Genomic DNA, 24,187 nt, shown 5'->3' with positions numbered 1-24,187 from the left:
TGTGCTGCCTTCAAACTGCAACCTCAGATTTTAGCCTCTTAAATAGTTAGGATTACAGGCACGAGCCAAACATATCTGGCTTTTAGGATTATTTAAAACTTTTCATAGGTTACCAATAGCATACCCAACCCAACAGTCATTTAGTCCTTGAACCTGGTGCTTGCATGCATGTGTGTATGCATGAGTGTGTGTGTGTGTGTGTGTGTGTGTGTTGGGCATCATTTAAATATTTTGGTTAATGCATCTTTATATTAGGAATGACACAGTAGTATTTCACTGCATAAGTAAAATAGTGATTTATTAATTCCTGACGGCCTAGATAACATATTGTACTTGCAGTTCTTGTCTGTAGTCATATATGATATTAAACTTATGATTTAAATCTATTACTGGAAATATGGGTATTGTTTATAATCCATGCATCATAAAGTATATCCACATTTTTCAAAAAAGTGGTTATATAGACCAAATAAAAAGATAAACAAACATTAAAAAAAGAAAAGAAAAATAGCCACAACGAAATAAACCTCTTGTTTCCATTTCCTGGAGTTCATTTTGATAAATATTATTTTATATGATTAGATGGATAACTCAATGTGCCTTTGTATTCCTCTCCTATGAATATGCAATTTGATTTTATAGGTCCTTTTCATAGAGTTTTCACAACAAAGATTATTTGGAAAACTAAGAACCTACTTTTTCTGCTTAAATACCATGAATACTTCTGACTCTTGTTATTGTTTTAGAACATTTTTTAGAGGACTGATTTTAAGTACTGTTGGTGTTAAGTACTGTTGTAATTACTATCTTAGTTGATATTATTAGTAGAGAATAATGGTTAATGATTGCTTAGTAGAGGAAGAATGTTACAAACACTAGGAGAATTTTCCAGAATTCTCAATGGTATATTTGACTTGAATTTGAAAATAGTGTGTAGATAAGTCAGTAAAACTTTCGATAAAGATATGGATAACTCTAGTTTAAGTAAAGGTCTGGGTGATTCATGTTTCTAAAATAGAATCAGTAGCTATGTTAGGGTTTGCAGAAGTATGTTGAAGTTACATTGTGCAAACAGAGGCATGACTGTCTGTTATAAGAACACATAGACTACTTGTGCTTATTTTACTACAGTTTTTAGAAACCTAAGGAAACTTAAGGAAAAGCTACTAAGTTTACAGTTAGCCTTTCAAAATAACCGATGTGGCAATTACAGTTAACTTCAGCACTGTTTACTATTCAGGATTCTATTATTTATTAATTTAACTTTTATGCAAAGTACATGTTCTAGTAATCTGTAACAATTCTATGTAAATACACATAATAAATTTTTGTAATGTTCTCATTTTTTTTCTTTATCCTATATTGTCAATGACTAATTTTATATTATTACATGAATTAAAACTATTCACTGATCCTAAAATTTGATATTTGAACATAAATGAAAGAATGGTATTTAAGAATTATCCTGTTAGAGGAAAAGATTGTTAGTGAGACTTTAGAGCATTGTGTGATGTATGTTATGCTATTTAAAAATTAAAAGACAATAGTACTGTTTATCAAAATGGATTCTAGGAAGTAGAAACACCTTCTGGTGGGTAGGCAAAAGGGGGCACAGGGATGGAGGGAAGAAGAATGAGCAAATAAAAAGCTTAAAGGCTACAGTTATATCCAACAGTGTTTTCAATGCTATTGAAGTGCTTCCAAGCTATCTTTTCCACATACTGCATGTAATTAGACTCATCTGTGCTATATAGAATTTTGCATTTGCTGCTGTTAAATTTTGTATTTATTTTAATTAGCTCATCTAAATATCATGGAACTTAGATTTTTTTTCCTCTTTTACTATATTAGTCATATTGCCAACTTTGTCTTGTGAAAATGTCATGACAAATTTATGTAAAATTAATTATAAAAATGATTAATTGAACCATATATGCTAACATGTGACTAGAGACATACCTTGTATAGGTATTATTTGAATAGAGTAATTAAATAAGTTCAAGTCCATTTAGCAGTTTTTCTCAAGTCTCTCTTATTCTCTATCATAGTCTTTTATACATCTGTATTATATCAAGTCTTATAATGTTAATGCTGTTTTTTCATTTTTGCCACCAGAAAAGGTTCTAAGTTAAAATAGATCTTGTTCTAAGTGTGCAGAAAACTGAAAATAAATTTTGTTGAGGAACAGTGTCATATTTTTTATGAAAATGAGAAAATGATCCATCTACATCCTAAAAACCCTCTTACTTTGTGTTTATTAGATCATGCATAGGTTCTTTGATTGCAGCAACACATTTTTCATTGTCAGTCAGGAGGTGAAAAAATGAGTATAGGTTTACACACTTTCACATTTACTGTATCTTTTATATACCATAGCTTCTTGAATCATTGGGGCAGTATAATCCATGAGTAAAATTAGTTGGAAAATGAGGATGTACTAGTTCAAAATGATGTCTGATAGCTGCAAAAACAAAAATTTTAAAAACCACATCAAAGTAGATTGTTAATTTATTTGCTAAAGCAATGAGACTGTATTAGAAATAGATGCATATTTGTATTCTAGTGGGAAGTAGTCTCAAGTTATCTAAAAGATTTAATGGATCCTGCAGACTATATTGTCATTATTTATACATATATGTTTACACATATGTGTTAATATTAATGTAAGTGAAAAAGTATGAAATTTATTATTAGACACAAATAAATTCATCTGTTAAGCTAAACATGTCCCTTCATTAAAAGCTTTCTATTAAGTAAAAATAAATTTTAGGTATATTTTTATTACTTTATTTTATGTACCTCTCCTTTCTTTTGATAATGTGAAATGTTTGACAAATAATTTATTAGTAATTTAACACTTGGTTAGAGATATAGAGAAAAGATTCTTCATTTCAGTCCCAAAAGTAATTTAAAGGCCCATTTCTTTAAATTGATATCTCTGTGCCATTAGTGTCCTTTTACATTTTATAATGATAATAAGATCATTATATAGATTCAGCTACAAATCAGTCCAGTTTCTCACTGATAGTAACAATAACATCATTTTTACATACCTCCATTCTTAAAGTGACCACATTCAGTTCCAAAGAATTGTAGATTAGAGTAAGTATTATTATCCCCCTGTGGAAGAAACTGATAGTGATATTTAGTAGACTTCCAAGGTTGCCTAATTTGTTAAGTAGTGGAACCAAAATTTGAATATAATTGTGATTACATAAAAATTCATGAGCAAAATCATGAAAATAAAATGTTTCACGTATTGCTGTGAATGAATTTATTCATTTAACTTCTCTAATGACTTGACTTTAAGATGAGTAAAATGAAGCACTGGAACCACATTTTGCCCAAAGGCACCAGGAGGTAGATAGGATAGCTAAAATTATGGATTGAAGGAGAAAAACTTTGCAGTCTTTGTTCCTCACCAGTATTCTGTATTGGTGTTCTATTGAATTGAATTGAATTCTATTGTATTGAATTGCTATTTAGTGTTCTTCTGAGTTAATGATTGAAAATTTCCCATGAGGTATGAGCAATTTTAGAAAATCCATCGGGGACCTTTTCCGGGAAAGTTTCAAAGATATTAGTGACACTTGATTATGCTTACCTACTACTGAAAATAGGTGGTATACAAATTAATGAGATTCTTACTTCCAGAAATGTGGAAGAAAGGATGGTAGTTTCTCCAGAGTGGTTATAGGCTCTTATGGCAAGTGTCTTTTTGTCTCTTCTGTGTGAAGAATTATTTCAGCATTACTTTAGCCATAAGCCAAAAGTTGCAGGAAAGGAAAAGAAAAGCAATTTATCTTTTTTCCACAATAAATGAAAAGAGTAAAGAATATCTCCTATTAATTGAATTTCATGCTATGTAATGTGTACATGGAAGTAAGAAAAACACATAACACAGCTTTCAAGAGTGGAGTGAATTAACAGAGACCCTAACCTTGAAGAAGAGATACTTCTAAATAGTTTGATGAAGGAATCAGGACAAATATGAATTTCTTTGTCTCATATAGATCTTTACATTTTATTGGTCCTTTTTCTGTGTTAACCTAAATTCAGCTATATAAATATCTCAAGTCAAAAAGATGTGATTCTTCAAGTATCAACTATGGTTTTAAAATCAATAGAGTTGCTAATTTGTGTAAAAAGTAAGGAGGACAAAAGGTACATGCCTCACCTCTTAGTCCAGACCTTCTGAATCTGAATCTTTAGGAGATTCTTAATTAGGAGCAGAATATTTTTAAAAAGGTTTTTAGGTGATTCTTCTGCAGGATGAAGATAAAGATTCTGCCCTAAGTCACTTGTCATTGAACTCAGCATTGGATTCAGTCTAATAAGTTGCCATTTGATCTTCTACCCCATTCATTTACTAAATTACTGTCATCTATGGAAGAATTGATAGTAAATTTAATAGGTTAATCAAGACACAAAAGTTTTACGCCTTGCATTCCTATTTTCTGGCTTGTTTAACATTTTGCAGATCGAAATTGAGCTATCAGCGAATGATTTTGACTCCTTTACAGTGAATTTCTGAGATATGCCTATTCAGCAGTGAGCAGTAAATGGTTCAACATGAGCTGTTCCTTATGTAAACATACAAAAGGCCTGCCCAGACTAAATCAATTTAAAAAAGGAAAACATTAAAGCTATGTTTCCTGTTATACACTTAAAGTCTTTGGTTCCTTATGATTACATTATTGACCAACTATTGCAGACTTTAGTTTGTCCTCCCACACCACCTGTTGAATGGTTTAAATAGTTTGAGAGAAGACAGAAGAGGGAAGCAATTATAACTTTAGCTCCTATATTTTAGTCAGTAAAGTAGTTTTTCATGTTCAATGTAAGTTAGTTTGAGCCTCTCAATTCACCCTATCTTCTGATTTGAATTACTAAAAAGGTTTTAAAGGCTGAAATAAAGAGACAGATGAGAGTTCATACAGCTTTTAGAAGTAATGTGAATTTGCAATCCTGATTTTTGATAGCAAACATTTCTAGGAAGAATTTAATTAGGAAATGAAGGATTAATACAATGCTTTTTATTGTAAATTATTTACATTGCATTTTAAAGCCAGCCATTGTTAATATGAGGCATCCTAGCTCTTACTTATGATTCTTTTCCTTGGATTAAATTCCTAGCAAGATACCATTCTTTAGAATAATGTTTTCATTTCTGATGTTCTGAAACCATAGTGTATGAAGCAAAGTTCTTCAATAAAGCAGACTTTCAATTTTTGCTACTGATTTTCTAGTAAAATATCTAAGTTGCCTTGTGCTCAGAGGATATAGTCTATAAGATATTAATCCACTAAAATATGTTGAACTTAACTTTATTACTTAACTGATGATTAACTTTTATAAATGTTCCTTTTTGTTGGAGAAAAATATATATTCTCCAATTGTCAGGTTATATGTTCTATATTATCAAAGTTGTTAATTAGATTTTCAAATTATCTGTACTCTTTTAATTTGCTTAGTCCATTACTGAGAGGGATAGGTTAAAATTTCCTATGGGTGATGATAGATTCATTGTTTCTGTACAACTATCAGGTTTAGTATTTAAAAAAAATATTTTGTACTAAATTTTTTTTTAACTGTTGTGGAGCTTGAACTTTGGGTCTGGGTGCTGTCCCTGAGCTCTTCAGCTCAAGGCTCGCACTCTACCACTTGAGCCAGAGTGCCACTTCTTAAAAAAAAATATTTTGAAGTTAATTTTTCAAGTAAATTTGGAATTGTGTTCAGTGTTTGGGATGAAATTGAGGGCTTACCACATATGCAATGTACACACTCATACTACTGAGGTATATATGTACCATAGTTCTGGAATTATCTTAACTTTCATTTGTACTGAATCATTATTCAATCTAGTCAAATAGTTGTTAACTAGAGTATCCTGATTATTATAATGTCAGCATTCTTTATGTATTCTTACTACATCTTTCTATTGTTCAACTTTGTTTTTTTTCTTGCATCCTAATTTTTTTATTTATTTAAAAATTATATTTTCTGTCTGTTGTTTTCCAGGTTCCTAGCTAGTTAATAAATTCTGAAGTTAATCTTTTTTCTTCCTAACAATACTATTACCTTCTCTTTTAAGTTTATATACTTTATTATCAGTGTCTTGTTTTTACCCTTCTCTCAGTTTAGACATTATTTTAATTATTACTGATGGAGATAATATTGGTTAAAAGTTTATCAATTTCTTACTGCTACTTCTGAGTATTCTTTGGCCTGTTTAGCTATGAGATTTTTTGGTATTTTTGTACAATTACAAAATAATTCTCAGACTTCCTCTCTTCAAATAAGGCCTCTTCCCCTAGTTTTTGTATTTTTGCCCTCAAGATCTAACTAGACATTTTTAAAACTTTCTCCCTTTACTCTCTCCGTATTTTAACATTAATGTGCAAGATACCTTTGTTTTTTTAATTGCATTTTGGATTCCTTCAAATCTTTTAATGTGCCATTACTTTAGTTGAGTTTAATCTGCTTGAGTTTTCAATTTAATTCTATTCTTATATTTGTAGTTCTACATTGTTCTGAGTTCTTGTATCTTCATTTTTCCTATTTTGAGAATATAATTTTACTGTTTGAACAAAATTTTATATCTACTAGTGTACTATTTAAAAGTCTTGGAGGATGTATTCTTACTACTTTTGCTGTGTTTCACTCATCATACCTTAGTATGCTATGTGGGTAAGTTGTAAATTTTGTCTGTGAATGTCCCATTTCATGTGGAGCCTAATCTGGGAAAATTCTTCAAGTTGAAATGGTGCTCATTCCAAGAGTATTTGTTTTTACCTTAGCCATTGTCATCTCACAGAACTGTCAGATTTCCAGATTGAAATTTTGTTCTTATCAAATTTGAATCTCAATCCCTTAAGTTCTGTGCATTCATTCCCTTTTCTAACAATACAGTGAAATCCAAAGGAAGGGAGAAGATTAGCATTGTGAAAGGATTTTAAGGAAAAAAAATAAAAACAAAATGCATAGCTTTGCTATCTCTCAGCATCTCTGAATTGTTTTCTCTTTGGTAGAAATGTTCATATAGAACCTGAAATCATCTCTGCAATTAAAAAACATAGCAAAAGTATTTAGAATAAGAGTAAAGTTCTGGAATAATATAAGAAACCCTCATGTAGATTATACTTGATAAATTTTGAATCCCTTATAAATCATAATATATAATAATCTTTTAATGTCTGTCTCAAAGAGCTAATTAACCCACTTTATTAATCTGAGTAATCATTAATCTTGATTATCAACTTCATTGAATTGGAAATTTTAGATTCCTAAAGCACAACTCTGGATATATCTATGAGATATACATTTCTAGAGAGAAAGAATTCAAAGAAGACCTTCAAATGTGAACATCACTATCACATAAGTTGGAGAGAGCACATTAATGCAGACATTTTCTTTCTCTGTATCTTGGAGCCATCTTGTGATCTGCTGCTTTCCTCCAAGCCTTCTCTACTATAAAAAACTGAACCTCTGACATTGTGTGATCTAAAATAACTCCCTTTTTTTTTCCCAGGCATTTGAAAACAGTAGTAATGTGAAGTAGACAACATAATTTGAAATCATTAGAAATGGTAGCAGTATTTACTAGTAAGCAAAATAAGCATAGAGTGTTGATTTTTACCTGCTTATTTTAATTGCCTTTACAGGAGAGCTTTGAACTTAGGAATTCTTCGAGATCCTGGGTCAGAAATTGAAGATAGACAATACCAAATAGACCTGCAGTCCATCAATATTGGTACTGCTCAATGGGATCAGCTAAAACCAGAAAAAAAAAGTGCCACAGGGGGTGTGTTAACAGAGAATGAAAGGAATTCTCAAAATCCAGCCCTTGAATGGAATATGGCCAGCAGGTAGGAAATGATTGAGAAAGTTTCATACTCTAGTTTCCTTGTAAGAACAATTGGTGATCTTTACATACCTAAGTGTTTTAGTATTCCTTCCATTTTTATTACAAAGATAAAATATATTTTGTAATTGTAATGGATGCTTTTGCTTGGAAACTTACTAGTCCTACCAGTGTTGCATTGTAATAATTACACATTTTGAATTGTGTCAGATTTTTTTTGATGTTAATATTTGATGGAGAGATCCACTTCAGGTTAAAAAAAATACATTTGTATTTTCACTTGAAACCTGTCATATTTGGGGTCAGGTTTTTATCATTTATTTTAGCTTTTCTGGTCTACTTAAAATTCAAAAAAGATAAAAGTAAAAAATACAATGTAAAGTTTTGTGCTTTCTCTTTCTCTTTAACCAAAGCAGCTATGTTAACAGAAAACATGTCTAAAAATTTGTCCTGAAAATGATTTGTAGAGAACCACTGCTATCTTACTCAAGAAATGGTTTACTAAAAAGAAGGTAATAGGAGTTCAAGATAATTTTATATTGCAAGATTATAGCTTTCTACTAACAAACCACTAAGGTGTAAAGTTCTGTGTAGAAGCATGCATAGCCGTCCATTATAAATTCCAGGGTAGGCAAACATCTACTGAGCTACCAGTAGGTAATTTAAATCACAGCTGAGGAACGTATATTTTCATCCTTAGTGGAGTGCCTGAGTAACACACCACAGCATTCTGTACATGGACCCTAATCTCTAGAAGTTGAATAATGTCAACCAGCATGATGCCCCCTCAGTTATCTTTTTCCTTGTTTTTAAATTTAACAGGTATCATCTCATGAAACTTAAAAGAACAGCATGTCTCAAAAAGTCACAAATTATATTATCAATAAAAAGATGAGCCTATTTTCTATGTTGTCCTAGTATTTATGGTCAATAAATGACCCATAGTTACCTAGCCTTAACTCAGTTATACCTCTCATATTCATTCTTTAATGTATTTAACAAACTGTATTGGATACCTGACTTGTGTTTGTGTTTTAATAATTGAAATGAAATTCATGTTACATAAAATTAACTATTTTAGGTAATTCTTCAATGCCATTTAGTATTGCATAATATTCAACAGCACTAATTCTATCCGGTTCCAAAACATTTTCCACTTTTTTTTTTTGTCAGTCATGGGGCTTGAACTCTGGGCATGAGTGCTATCCCTCAGCTTTTCAGCTCAAGGCTAGTGCTCTACCACTTGATCAGGGCCACTTCTGGTTTCTGGCAGTTTATTGGAGATAAGAGTCTCTCACAGACTTTCCTGCCTCGGCTGGCTTTGGACCATGATCCTCAGATCTCAGCCTCCTGAGTGACTAGGATTACAGGCATGAGCCACCAGTGCCTGGATTTCCTCATGTTTAAAACCCCTTTTCTGTTCGGCAATTTCTCTTCATCATTCTTCTGTTCCTAGACTTTTGCCATCCACTAATGTATATTCTACTGTATGTATGTATCATAATATGTTTCTCCATTGGTGGGTATTTGGGCCATTTTCACCTTGCAGCTATTGTAATTTGAATTACCTGATTGAGTATATTTAAGTATAAGTAGATACCTAACAGTAAAATGGCAGGGCCATGGTAATTGTATGTTCAGCCTTTCTGAGGAACTACCAGATTGTTTTCCACAGAGCAGAACTGGAGAACTATTTGAATTCCCAACAGCAGTATTCAAAGGTTCTACTTACTTTGTCCACTTTTTCTCCCTTTCTATCTCTTCTCTGTCTCTCTTTCTGTTCTCTTTCTCTCTCTCTCTCTTCTCTCTCTCTCTCTCTCTCTCTCTCTCTCTCTCTCTCTCTCCTCTCATTAGACAAATGTTTTACTACGTAAGCCTATGTCCCAAACTTTTCTGTTATAGGTTATTGCTTTGTTTTTGCCGGGGTTATCCTTGAACCTCATTCCTCCTACTTAAGCCTTCCACATAGCTGGAGTTCGAGGCCTTTATCAAAAGCCTGATGTCATTTTTATGTATAATTCACAATTGGTGTTCCTATACCAAATATACATCATTAATTACAGCCACAAAGGAGATTTCCTATTGTTTTTAATTTTCCAGGGAGATCTCTGTTATTTTTCCACCAAAAAACTGCTTCCTTGGCTTTTCAGGGTCCTCAGATGTACATTTTCTCAATCTATTTCCCTGGTTTAATAAGTGGGATCCTCTGGTCATCCTGCTCTATGAAACGGCACTCCTATCCTCTGGCTTCAGCCTGGAGGATCCACAGACCCACGCAAACCGCATCTACAGGATGATTAAACTCGGGCTAGGTATTGATGAGGATGACCCCACCGCCGACGACACCAGTGCGGCTGTGGCAGAGGAGATGCCGCCCCTGGAAGGAGACGATGATACCTCACGCATGGAGGAAGTGGACTAGGCCCGTGAGCTCCACACGCACCTTCATTCCCTCTGATGATACCCCCAGGATTGTGTTTATTTTTGTTAACATTTAAAAAGTCTGTATAGCATGACAACTACTTAAAGGGGAAGATAAGATTTCTTTCTACTTGTGATACTGTGACACCGTAGGCGAAGATTAGTAATGCTTTTTTTCTAGTTTCACCTTGGTTTTGGACAGGTGAAGATGTTTGTTGTAAGCTCTAACGTGACCGGTTTATGGTCTCAAGTGTTTAGCTATTAAGCCAGATTCCTTAGCAGACCAAATCTTATGTCATTGATGTGTTCTGACACATTACCTTGATGTTTAAAGAAATGTTTTTGTTGAAGTGGCTTGAGTTTCATCAGAGAGGGTCCAATTAGTTTTCCTTCCCTTGTAGTTAATGCTGCATGTACTAGTCCTCTAGAAATATGTTAGGCTGACACAACTTGATGGAACTCCACAGGGCTTGTTTTCCAAAGAAAAGTGTACCATTTAGAGAAACACAAACTTCCCTAGATGTTGTGTTAAAAACATTAAAGCCGCTCAACAGAGCTTGTGTGTGATGTAGTGCGCTCACAGTATGCTTTAAAAGGTAGCAAATACAGATGAGTTAAAACAGAAAAAAAAAAAATAAGTGGGATCCTGAGGCTATTAAAAACCTCTGTCATTCAATACTTACAGATTTAGTTCTTTCTTTTTAATCTTGAACCATAGTCTATATAATCTCTAGTAAGATACTGGAAAATATTTTATTTTTTTGATTTGTGTTACTTCTTCAGTGTTTCTATTTATTTATTTATTTTTGTTATATGGGATTTTGAACTTATTATCTTGTATTTGGTACCATCCCTTGAATTACATCCCATTCTTTTCTGCTTTAGTTATATTTTAGATAGGGTTTCATGTTTTTGCCCTGCCCACCTCAGACCCAACTCCTCCTATTGTGCCTCTCAAAAGAAGCTATGTTGCAAGATATAAACCACCACACACACCTTAGTGATTAAGATGATGGTCTTACAGAGTTCTTGCTCAGGTTGTCTTTGAACCAACCATACTTCTCCAGATCTCTGCCTCCTGGGATTCGGGCATGTGCCACCATGACCAGTCCTTATTCCTTTCTTTCTTTGATTTATCCTTGAAAACACTTAGCCTACACAATTTTTATGGGCTTTTGTTGTTGTTGTTTTTAATTTTACCATTACTTCAAATATTTCCCAAAGATACCACTAGTGAAAGATTAGTGCTGGAAAACAAAAATAATAGTTTTGTAGTAGTATTGGCTTGATTGTCTTTATTATTTCTATGGCTATTGATCTTTAATATTTTGTGTCATTGATTTGATTCATCACACAAATGAGGGAAAATATGTAGTACTGACAAGTACATTTTTCCATCCATGTTTTAGTTAATGTTTGTTCTTATTTGGTTCCTTGCCATCTTTTCCATTTTAAGGTATTGTTAATATATCATATGTTTTAGCACTCCCTTGTGAGAGCACATCAGATGTTATATGTTTCTCACATTGGTTATTTTATGGAATTTGAGCTATTAAGCCATAATTATGATGTCTCTCAGGATCTAAATCCTTCCTCTATAGTTACAGATTTTAATACTTCTTCCTGTTGCTCTCTACTTACCAGATCTTTTAATTCTTTAAAATTGACTTTCTTGAAATCCAATACTTCTGTGTCACAGAACCAGATGATCCAATTTGCTTTTTTGGCAGATACCATACAAAGCTCTGCCCATTGCAAATTTAACAAAAGACTTCAATGCTCTCTAGGGTACTCCTATTTAAAACAAAGCAAAACACAAAGGATCTAGAAATGCTGAAATTTTATCTCGGCTTTCTTGTGAAGTAACTTAGGCCAATTCTGATTTCAACTTTATCGTTTTATAATGTGAAGGAATAGGAATGATATATTTATAGAAAATATGAAGGTTTTGAAGGAAATGTGGAAGTAGAGCAAAAAATCAGAAGTATAGTAAGATGCAAATATGGTGATACATTATTTTATAAAATGAAGGCTAAGGTTACAGATAGTGGTTTTTTTTTTTAAGATTTGTACCAGCACAAGCTGTGGTTTCTCAACATTTTTTTCTATTATACTAAATAACTAGTCAAGGGTGAGAATGTGTTTTAAAAAAACAAACAAACAACACAAATAAAATAAAATTAAATTTAAAACAAACAAACAAACAATTGGAGTCCAGAGTTTGTTCTGGTATCAGCTTTACCCTCCAGACCCAATTCTGGAACTTTAGCTCTCTGAATAGCCGTGAGCTTTGTTTCCTTATTGCTACTATGGAAGTAATAACAATCTTTGCATCCCATATAGGCTTATTTTAAGGAAGCCTGGTTCATAGAGTTAAAAACAAGCTTAGTGGTGAAGAGATGTTCATGAGCAACTGAAAAGATTGGAAAGCTGGAAGTTGTAAGATAGAAAGTCAGAAGAACTAAAAGTAGTAAGGTTATTCATGGTAACAGAAGACATGAAACTGTTTACAAGAGTGAAAAGAAAATAATTGTTGAAGAAAATTAAAAATATACTTTGTTTGAAAGAGCCTAGGATGATAATAATAATATGAAATTGCTTAATTATGTCTGAATTTCTGAAGAATGTTTGCTTTCATATGTTATAGAAAATACAGATAGGAACTCTCAAAATAATGATGGCATTTTGTCATCCATATTTGTCATCCAAGTTTTATATAACAATGAAAATTATAATTTACAAAATGTAATGACTTAGGTTTTACTTTATCTTTCAGTATACGGCGACATCAAGAAAGGAGAGCTATTTTGACCCCCATTTTGACAGACTTCTCTGTTCGAATTACTGCAGCACCTGCCATTATTTTCACCAAAATCAGTTCTCCAGAAAATCTACATATTGAGGTTAGATTTATTTTGGGGATTTTCACTTTCAGCCCACATGATGTCACATTACTAACCAATCATAACAATTAACCATACTTACTGAGTACTTGCTAGTACTGTTTATTATTGCTGTCTAGATGATAAATCAGCTGATTCTCATAATAATCTCTCAGTTGCTCCTAGTACCCAAATCTTATAGGTAAGGAAACTAAGGCATAGAGAAGATACTTAGTTGGCCAGATTTTCCCTAAAGCAGAGCCAGAGTTCAAACCCAGCTGGTCTGGTTCTAGCCTCTCTACTCAGTTTCTACACCTTCTAATGAAAATAATTACAGTGCTGACAGGTAACATTTAGTTCTCACACAGACTACCTTAGATCCTGTTATCATCCTTAGATTATGAAGAAACACACATAAAAGGATTAAGTAACTTGACCTGTATAAATTAGTGGGTCCAACTTACACTTCTTAAAATAATAGTAATGAGATTTACCATAATTTAAATGAAAGCAAATTATAAACTTTTTTCATAGTTACAGACCTTATCATGACAAATTTTGAAAAAATCACGTATAGTTTAAATACTTAAGTACAGCCCTGACTTTCAGCTGATCAATTTATATTTTTAAAATTTTCAATGGATTAGCGGCTTGGAAAATGACACTACATTAGGATTTTGGACAGTAGCATTGAGGTTCAATGTCAATTAGCCATGTTTTCATGAAGGAAATTACTGATACACCATAGTAGACTGGGTTCCTAAGCCACATGTTGGTAGGCTAGTTTTATTAAGTGCTAAATTTGTCATTGTTGCTTTTGAGACAGGATCTTACTTTACATTGACTGGACTTGAATTCACACTCTTTCTGCCTCCCCTCCCTATAATTCTTTACGTAGTGTTCTGTACCACCATGTTCAGCTCAAATGCACTCTTGACTTACAATATGTTACCAGGCACCAGTGGCTCACTCTCAGGAAACTGAGATCTGAGGATCATGGTTTAAAGCCATCCCAGGCAGGAAAGTCTGTGAAATCATTACCTCCAATAAACTACCAAAAAAAAGTCAGAAATGGAGCTGTGGCTCAAATGGTAGCATGTTAGCTTGAGCAAAAGAATCTCAGGGTCAGTATTCAGGCCAAGTTCAAGCCTCAACACTGTGCCCCCTCCCACAAACATACACACAAATTGCTGTCTTTTTTTTTATTGTTTGTTTGTTTGTTTTTAAACAGTGCTAGAGTTTAGAATTCAGGGTTCCTCAGTTGATAGGCTCACACTACACCACTTGAATACCACCCCTGTCTGGGTTTTTTGGGAAGGAGGATTATTTATCAAATATGTGCTTTTGCCTAGAACAGGCTTTGGACCTTGGTCCTTCTACATCTGTCTCCCAAGTATCTGGGATTACAAGTTGAGTCACATACCTGCTTGTTGTTTGAGATAGGGCTGTATTAACTTTTGGCCCAGGCTAGGCTTGAATCATTATCCTCAAGCTTCTCCCTTGAATATTGATTTTCTCATTGTTAAATAAAGGAGTTTTTGCATATTAATATGAGACAAACCTTACATACCCAATTCTCTAATTCTTTTTTTTTTTGCATGTCCTGGGGCATGAACTCAAGAACTGGATACCGTCCTTGAATTTTCCAAGATAGAACTCTATAACCTGAGCCACAGCTCTACTTCTGACTTTTTGTTAGTTTATTGGAGATAAGAGTTTTACAGGTTTTCTTCTGCCTGGGCTCCTGAAAACTCTTTCCTTGGATTCTTAAGTACTTATCATGAAATTCTGAAACTATTATAAGAATAATATGGCAAAGTATAATAAAAATACCATTCCAGCTTAATTCCCTCACCTTCTTTTTGAAGACATCATTAGAAAGTCTCTCATTCCCACTTTAAAGAGAATGCAGCAGGAGATCACAAAACTTGGTGACAAAGAATTCACAAAAATTAGGATATCGGCTTCAGTCTCTCTTAAATTCCTTCCTCCCCATTTCCCTAAACATGCCTTTACTGCCACAGACATTTATCCCAGTTGGCCTCTTGATTCTTAAGGATCGAACTGATCAAAAAATTATTCTTAAATATATGCTATTAGCTACCCATTGTATTAATTACATCCATATCATTTAACCTACTAGGAAAAGATCAATAATTTGCCATTTTATAAAATTTATGCCGCAAATCAAGCTAATTTTAATAAAAAAAATTCATCCACTTAGGAAATATAAAAATGATATTTTAAACAAATCTTTTGAACCAGAGCCTTTTTTTCATCAGCATCACTTGAAGAATAAAATAAAATCCCAACATAATAAGTGGACGTAGGAAACTTGTAGAAGAAAATTCATTTAACCAAAGAAAAAAGGATAATCATTTCAGACATGCTGTCTTTTCTGACTCTGTTAAATTTGCTGTAAGCTATCTAGTTTGAGTTTGGAGCTGTTATAGTATCCTTAAATCCATTCCCTTGGAAGACACTAATGAGGAAAAGATCTGTTGGATGTTTCCAAGCTTTGAAAATTATCCACATGTGCCTCATAACAAGAGGCAGGGCTTGTGCTTAGTAACTGAAGCTTCTGGATTGCGTTTTCTTTTGTTTTCCTTCTCTAAGTGGTTTTCTAATGATAAACATTCAAATGACTGAGTTGTCCAAAACAGCACTAATTAAGTAGTGGACATCTGCCTAATACGGCCAAGATTTTAGCCCTTTGAGGAAGTGAAATTAGTTTAGCTGTCTTTGGCTTCAGCATTCTACTTTGTAATAAATCATTTTATTTTATCCAGTGGAGAATAGTTATATGACTATTTACAAATGTAAATACATTTGTAAATTCATTTACAATTGTTCTTGCCCACCTGTTTGTTATCTCTGGTTTACATCTGTCTGCCCTCAAGAGTAGGTTGCATTTCAAGACCAAACTTATTTTTGTAATAGTCCTTGGGAGGTGTTTAGCATACTACTATACTTAGGAGATTCTTAGAAAGTATTTGTTAATTTGAATTGATAAATGAGATTCTGCTACAGAACCTCACTCTGCTACAGGATCTCATAATTGTTATGTAATAAATAGTGATGGAAGTTTGAAGTATGAAAAGGCCAAGTGGATGTGAAAAGTTTCTGTTGCTAGTTACTTGATATAAGGCAATATGTCACATAGCAAATCTTTATAAATAATAAATTAATCCATTAAACTATGTCTAGTGATGTGCTCACCATTTTTGTTTTTCTCCTTAAAGTATGAACTTGAGTACCAGTAGACTTTGGAAGTAGAAATAGTCAAATAAGTAAGAATGATAAATTACTTTCTGAAGGCTATCATATTTCTTTATCTATGTTCAATCTTTTTCTTTCCTTCAGGAGATTTTAGTGTGTGGCCATTCCTTGGAAGTAAATATAACCACAAATCTGGACTTCTTCCTAAGTGTGGCTCAAGTTCAACTCTTACATCAGTTAATGGTAGCAAATATGACTGGATTAGAACCATCAAACAAGGCCACAGAGGTAACAATTACCTGATTTTTATTAGGATTATTGAATTTGTGCAATTTTGCAATCAGAAAAAATATAATTAAACTAAATGTCTTCCCCCAATTATTCTTTATATAATTCCATTCAAAATACAGTCATATATCATTTTGGGTTGATGTTCTATGTTTTTGAAATTTGTTTAGTCTGTTCTCTTATTATTTATCATGCAACTTCACAAAATTGCTGTGGACTGACCTCAGAAAGGCCTATGTTAAGACAAGGTTTTATTACCCTGCTGAAAGTCCTAAAATGTGATGCAAAAAACCTGTTAGAGTTTTCATTTTCTCAACTACATGATTAGATAGGGCCTCTTTTGGAGGGCCTCTTTGTAAGAGGCTTGTGGGACTATTTTAATAAGTAATTTGTAAAGTGTTCATTTCCCATGCTCAGTGAAGAATGAATATAATCATAAAAGTTGGATGCTTGCCTAGAATTTTAATTTTGATCCAGTGGTAATGATAGAACCTTTATAAGCCACAAAGCATGTCAGTGTAAAACAAAGAATGCTGCTTGTTAGATGCTCCTTGCATTGTATTTTCTTTGTTTCCATGCTTCTTATATCACAGTTTTACTTAGAATAAATCTTCAAAAGAACCTATGTGAAGCAACTATTATCTGTGAAAAATGTATTGCTTTTATTCTTGCTATGAAATATACAGAAGCATTTTTAAGACCTGCTTATAAAAAAACACAGAAGAATAGGTATTTACTGACCTCCACTTGACATCAGGGAGTGTTTCATGTATGCTAAGTCCCATGTCTTTAGGCATATAGTATCCTAGTGAAGTGTGCATGGGCATTATCCCCATTTTACAGATGAGGCTTTGGGCCATAGAGATTAAGTGACCTGTGTGAAGTCACACATACATATTTAGCTGAAATGTAAGGTACCTGAGAATTTAGAGGTTTTTTTTTTCCTTTTTCATCATAGTTTTATTAGCATTGGTCAGTACTGCAGGTTTTATTTTGTATGCAGACATTGTTCCTTGTTGATGCTCCTCCTGCATCCTTTTCTTTCATTCCTTCTTCCCTCTTTGCCAAGCCAACAAGGGTCATTGTTCTATTTTCATACACACTCATAAAGTCTTTTGACCATGTTCACCCTCGTCCACTCTCTGTTTACCCTAACCTCTCCCACTAGATAGGACCTGTAGTACATTCCTGACATTCGTTTTTTATGTATATTAATTTTTCAAAGGGTCACAGTGTTAATTAGATTGATCTTCTGCTTTACTCTTATTTTCCCCATACTCACTACCCTTCTATTATTCAATAGCTTTCAGTGAGTTGGTTTTTATTCACAAATATAACTTATTTTGGTTTTGTTCATTCTTTTACATTTTCCATTGATGTCATAAATTTAGAATTTTCAAGTCAGTTCCTTTTTCTTCTGCCACCAATCATGTACTGTCACTACTATATTTTTCTTTCAACATTTTTTGTTTCTAAAAGATTTAAGTATTATGAAGCTTTTAATTTTCATAATGAAAGTCTCTAACCATTTACCCCTTATGACTTCTACTTATTCAGTATCTATTTTTAGAAGATTATAAAGCTCTATATATCATCTAAATGTTTAGTTTTCCAGTATACTTCATTTTTTTTCTTTTAGAAATAACATTTTATTATGTTTATTTTTACCTGACAAAAATAGGCCCTGAGGTCAAAACTTTGTACTCAGGGGAAAAAAGCCAAAATGAAGTAAATATATCTTTCAGTAAGTTTCAAGAAAACATTATAATTATGAGAATGAATAAAGCTAAAGAGTGCTAATTTATGATACTATTGATCATTTTTAAATGATAAGAAAATCAGATAAATGAACAAAATCTTAGGAGTTTTTCATTTTATTCCAATTACAGTCACATAACAATGATTGGTATATAGTTTTGAACTTTCGTGAGGTTTAGACTGAAAAGATGAAAAACAAAAAATGTCTATAAAATCATGAATACTAAACATTAACTTGAAATGATTAATTTTTATTGAAGTATAATACATGAATTTTAATAATCAAATATTATTTGATGACATATATTAAAGTAGCTTCCTCTCCTGATACTCCCTTCTCATCCTTCTCTATATTAAGCCCCTTTTACCTCTATAAGCTATTTTCTTCTGGTATTTATACTTATGTTTCTGAATAACTTAAATCAACTGGTATCTCTTAACTCATTTGCTTTTGAACACAGATGAGGGTTCCATCTCTTTTGTGATTCCTTTTTATGCCTCCATCTTTCTAATATTCTTGCATATTATTTTTCCATTAAGTATAGATTGTTTTCATTTTATTTATTTTTTTTCTATTTTCTAGAGTTTATTTTGACAAATATTTATTTATTTATTTATTTTTGGTCTGGTCGTGGGGCCTGAGCGCTATCCCTCAGCTCTTCAGCTCAAGGCTAGCGCTCTTATTTTCATTTTAAAGACTTTGTAAATACTGTTCATTTCTAAGTGAAATAATATAATAGAATTATAGTTCTGTCTTGACAACATTTATTTACTTCATTTCTATTTTTATTTTTTGCACCAATCCTGAGGCTAGAACTCAAGACTTGGACACTGTCCCTGAGCTTCTTTTGCTCAAGGGTTATGCTCTATCATGTGAGCCAGAGCTCTACTTTTGGCTTTTTTTTGGTAGTTTAGAAGAGATAAGAGTCTCACAGACTTTGAACTGTGATCTTCAGATCTCAGCCTCCTGAGTAAGATTATAGATATGAGCCACTAGTGCCCAATTTTTTTACTTTCCATCCCATACCCCACTCACACCAGTGGATCTATATCATGTTTGTCAACTTGCATATTTTTGTCAGGTAAAAATAAACATAATAAAATGTCGTTTCTAAAAGAAAAAAAATGAAGTATACTGGAAAAGTAAACATTTAGAAGACATTTTCCTAAAGTTCTTGTTCTGCATTTTCTAGTTTCTCTAGTTCTCTAGTTCTGCTATCCTACTGCCACCTTAACACAAATGAGCCAGGTGAAATTAGAGTAGGATTTTTGAAGTTGATGTAAAAAGTATGGAGACAAATATATAAAGGAAATAATGTGTTCTATGAATATAAGCTCACAAATTTGTCAGTATCTGTTCCATCATACTCAAATATTAAACATTTTGAGTTACTATAGAAAAGCAGTATAATAGCAAGGAAAATATTGAAATAGAATTTTTATGCCTTGCTATATATTTTTAATGCTTATTATAGAACAAAATAGCGCGGTAGACATTTTTATTGTGTATTATGATTGAATACATGTATAACAAGTGATAGTAGATGTTATTTTGGTTGTAATTTTACTTAATGTTTTAACCTGGAAATACTGTTTTGAAATTACCTAAAAGATGAATTTTTTCTTTTAGTACCAATTAATAATTTCTTGCAGATATAATAGACCTGGACAATTGCTAAGAGTCATTTAAAATAAAAGCTTAGGGGTAATTATAATTATTTCTTTGTATAAACAACAGTTTTTTAATCTATGTAATTTTGATGGAGTTTCCCATTACAAATAGCCATGTCCCATAGACATGCCCAATTATATTTCATCTTCCAGACCCAGTTATTGAATGAGATGTGTTGATAGTGAGATATAAGTGAAGTAACAGAGTTGTTGCATCAACTGTTACTTTAGGTCATGTGAGAAAAGTAATAATAAATTAGTTTGAGCTATTAATATTTGGCTTCCTTTTACATAAGACCAACATTATTCAAAAAGTCTGAGGTGATAAAACGCTGGGAAATACTAAGCACATTATAGAATTAATCCTGAGTAAATACTTGCTAAATGAATTAATAAATGGATTCTTCAGCTTTTAAGAATTTCTAGTTTATTCTTGGAAATAGAAAAGATATATACAACATAAACATTAAAATAAATTTTTAATGATCAACAATTGAGTGCATGTTTTTTATGGATTTTTTTTCTTTTCTCTGTGTGGTAGTCCTGGGGCTTGATTATAAGGCTCATGCACTGTCCCTTGTGTTTTTCTCAAGGCTAGTGCTCTACCACTTGAGCCACAGCTCCACTTCTGACTTTTTGAATGTCCATTGGAGCTTTCTTTCCTGGGCTGGCTAAGAACCACAATCCTCAGATCTCAGCATCCTGATTAGCTAGGATTATAGGTGTGAACCAGTAGAGTCCAACTTATATATATTTTTAATGGAGATGAGTTTTATGTATTTCATTTATATGTTTTATATAAGTCATCATTGAAAGAAAGGGTGTGAAGCATGTGTTGTGCTTAGAGAATAACTTATTTGCACTTTGAAGTTCACATTCATTCATGTAAAGCTATACCTCTCACATTTTGATAGTACTCATGTAGGCATGTAGCCTTCAAAGATAGATATCATAGTTATATTCTCCCAATGTAAGATAAATGAGTACCTATTGTCTGATTAGTTCAGTAAGGAATGGAAATATCTGTACTGTGTAGTATTGTCACCTGGTATCTCTAGATGTTACAGTTACTGAATCTTACTTTCTAATACAGTGAACACAGTATTAAAATAGATGGAGAGGGCTCAGTTTGCCCTGGATTATGTTTACTTGGCTTTGGTAATTATTGTTATTCCTGAATTAGCAAGTAATTATCTTATTAAACCTACTTACAGAAGTGGTATAAGGAGGAACACATGTTCATTTTCAAATCAATGTTTTCAAGTAAATAAAACTTTTATAGTAAAATATAAACCATGTTTTTAGAGGGCAAAGAAGACTAGAACCACATCATTGGTGATGTGTCGTGGGTGTTCTTTGATCCATATACTACATATCCTGAAGAAGAATGAAGACCCTAATTGAGCATTCCTTCCGGTGCCTTTTCCCCTTTCTCCTCCTCCAGTTAACCACTTAACCACTTGGTTTTAGGTACTTCCTTAGCTCTTCCTTCTATACAGCCCCAGCATTTCTATACTTGATAACCTGTCCAATACATGCTTGGTACTTGTTTCTGTACTCTCTTTGATTAGTAAAATTGTACTTTTTAGGAAAAAAATCTTATTTTCTAAAAGGTTACTTAGCTGTCACAAAACAGCACTTAGTCCATTTTTATTTATTTACTTTTTTTTGTTGTTGTTGGTCGTGGAGCTTGAACTCTGGGCTTGGGCGCAATCCCTCAGCTCTTCAGCTCAAGGAGAGTGCTCTACTGCTTGAGCCACAGCGCCACTGCTGGTTTTCGAGTGGTTTATTGTAGATAAGAGTCTCACGGACTCTTCTGCCTGGGCTGGCTTTGAACCACGATTCTCAGATCTCAGCTTCCTGAGTAGCTTGGGTTACAGACGTGAGCCACCAGCACCCTGCAGTCCATGGTTTTTAATCTCTCTAAAATAATAACTAAAAAACTATTTCCACCTAAAGTAAGGTTTCTGTTTCTATAGATTTTCTATTATTTATTGCACTCAGCTTCTCTGAAGCTTCCTGAAGAATGCTACAGTTGCTCTACTGTCTCATTAAGCCCCTATCCTTCCAAGGCTATTCTTTTCTTCATCCCACTCCAGACCTCTCCCATCTATTTCTCTGTAGTTTATATTCCTTCCTATCTATGCTAATATATGTCTCTCTCTTATCCTTAATTCTCTCTTTAATAATTGCTTTTCTTGAATTCCCAGTGCTTTCTTTTAACACCGTGATCTTGTGATGCCAAAAAAAAATGTACTTAAAAAAGAAAGCCCTAGGAAAATAGTATATAATTAGGATGTGGCTATCCCTTCTGAGTAATAGTGTGACAAATAAGGTGGTAGTGTGACAAATAAGGTGGCTGCTCAAAATTGATGATAGAGGATGCATGGTTTGCTTAGTTACCTCTCTGACAGTTTGTACTTTCCTAACAAACAAATTTGTGGACTTTTTTTTTTTTGGTCAGTCTTAGGGCTTGGACTCTGGGCCTGGGTGCTGTCCCTGAGCTCTTCAGCTCAAGGCAAACACTCTACCACTTGAGCCACACCCCTTTTTCTGAGTGGTTTATTGGAGATAAGAGTCTTACAGACTTGACTGCATATATGTGTATACATACACATATATGTGTATATATACACACATATATGTATATATGTGTATACATACACATGTATATATCTATATATGTGTATACACACATATATGCATATATGTGTGTATATACGTATATATGTGTATATGAACATATATATGTGTATATATATGTATATATGTATATACATGTATATATACACACATATATGTATATATATGTATATATATAATGGAATTCTATGCCTCCATCAGAAAGAATGGCACCACCCCATTTGTTAGGAAATGGAAAAGACTTGGGAAAAATTATATTAAGTGAAGTAAGCCAGGCCCAAAGAAACATAGGTCCCATGGTTTCCCTTATTTGTAATAACTAGTATATGTCTAGGACAAGCAGAAAAGGTCAAAAGCTATGTACATAAGACCAAATAAGATGATGCTAAACGAAATAAACCCCAAGATAGGGACACAAGAGGTTTTATTTCTTGCTGTTGTTTTTATTTTGGGTTTTTTTTGGGGGGGGGGTCTGGTCGTGGGGCTTATACTCTGGGCCTGGGTGCTGTCCCTCACTCTTCAGCACAAGGCTAGCACTCTACCACTTGAGCCAAAGTGCCACTTCCAGCTTTTTTTTTTCTGCTTATGTGGTGCTGAGGAATCGAACCCAGGGCCTCATGCATGCAAGGCAAGCTCTCTACCACTGAGCCACCTTCCCAGCCCCTTGCTGTTGTTTTTAATGCGCTTATAATGTACCATGTGATTTTTTTTGTTTGTTTCTTTTGTATGTTCTTCCCCCATGGTACAACCCCTGTTTTCACTGTATTTGATTCTGGTGCCCTGTATCATGTATATACATTTTTCTAATTTGGGGAGGGGAAGGGAAATAACAAAATGCTGAAATATGATACAGGATGACCCATTGTAACAATTAGACACTATGTTGAAAATGAACTTTATAACTTAAGGGTGGGGGTGGGAGAGGGAGGAGTTGGGGAGGTGGGAAGGGAAGGGATGCTAAGGGAAAAACAAAGGAAGAGGTAACAATGCTCTATAGGTAATGTCCTCATTACCTTACTCATGTAACTGTAACTACTCTGTATAGCATCTTTACAATAAAAATATGTATTAAAAAAGGCAATTGGAAATAGTTGACAATGTAGGTGGTATTGGTGTAAATGCGCATCTATAAAAGTCTATCCAAGAGTATGCTTCTAAAGTGGGAATTGTGCTGGAGTAAACCCAGCCTTAGGAACTTTGTGTGTGTGTGTGTGTGACAATACCGTACAGAGGGGTTACAATTACAAGGCCAAGATAATGAGTACATTTCTTATCAAGCATTGTAGCCTCCTCCACTGTTTCCCCTTCCCATCCCTTCCCATCCTCCCCTCGCCCCTCTCCATCTAATCCTCCTCCCCCCCCCCCACCAAAGTTGTAAAGTTCGTTTTCAACATAACGACTTGTACATCTCATTGTTGCATTGGGTCCACCTGTATCCCTA

At 33.4% G+C, this 24,187-nt stretch overlaps 1 protein-coding gene across 1 annotated transcript in view; it reads left to right on the top strand.

Moving 5' to 3' along the window:
- Vps13b (vacuolar protein sorting 13 homolog B (yeast)) overlaps nt 1-24,187 on the top strand; it is a 548,051-nt gene that overhangs the window by 280,778 nt on the left and 243,086 nt on the right. The window contains exons 30-32 of the mRNA XM_013012393.1: nt 7,665-7,868; nt 13,062-13,188; nt 16,531-16,674. Coding sequence (XP_012867847.1) covers nt 7,665-7,868; nt 13,062-13,188; nt 16,531-16,674 — 475 coding nt within the window. The remainder of the gene's footprint in view (nt 1-7,664; nt 7,869-13,061; nt 13,189-16,530; nt 16,675-24,187) is intronic.

The sequence above is a fragment of the Dipodomys ordii genome, unplaced genomic scaffold, assembly GCF_000151885.1.
Source record: "Dipodomys ordii isolate 6190 unplaced genomic scaffold, Dord_2.0 Scaffold17, whole genome shotgun sequence".
Classification (NCBI taxonomy): Eukaryota; Metazoa; Chordata; class Mammalia; order Rodentia; family Heteromyidae; genus Dipodomys; species Dipodomys ordii.
This window is presented reverse-complemented; position numbering and strand designations above follow the sequence as displayed.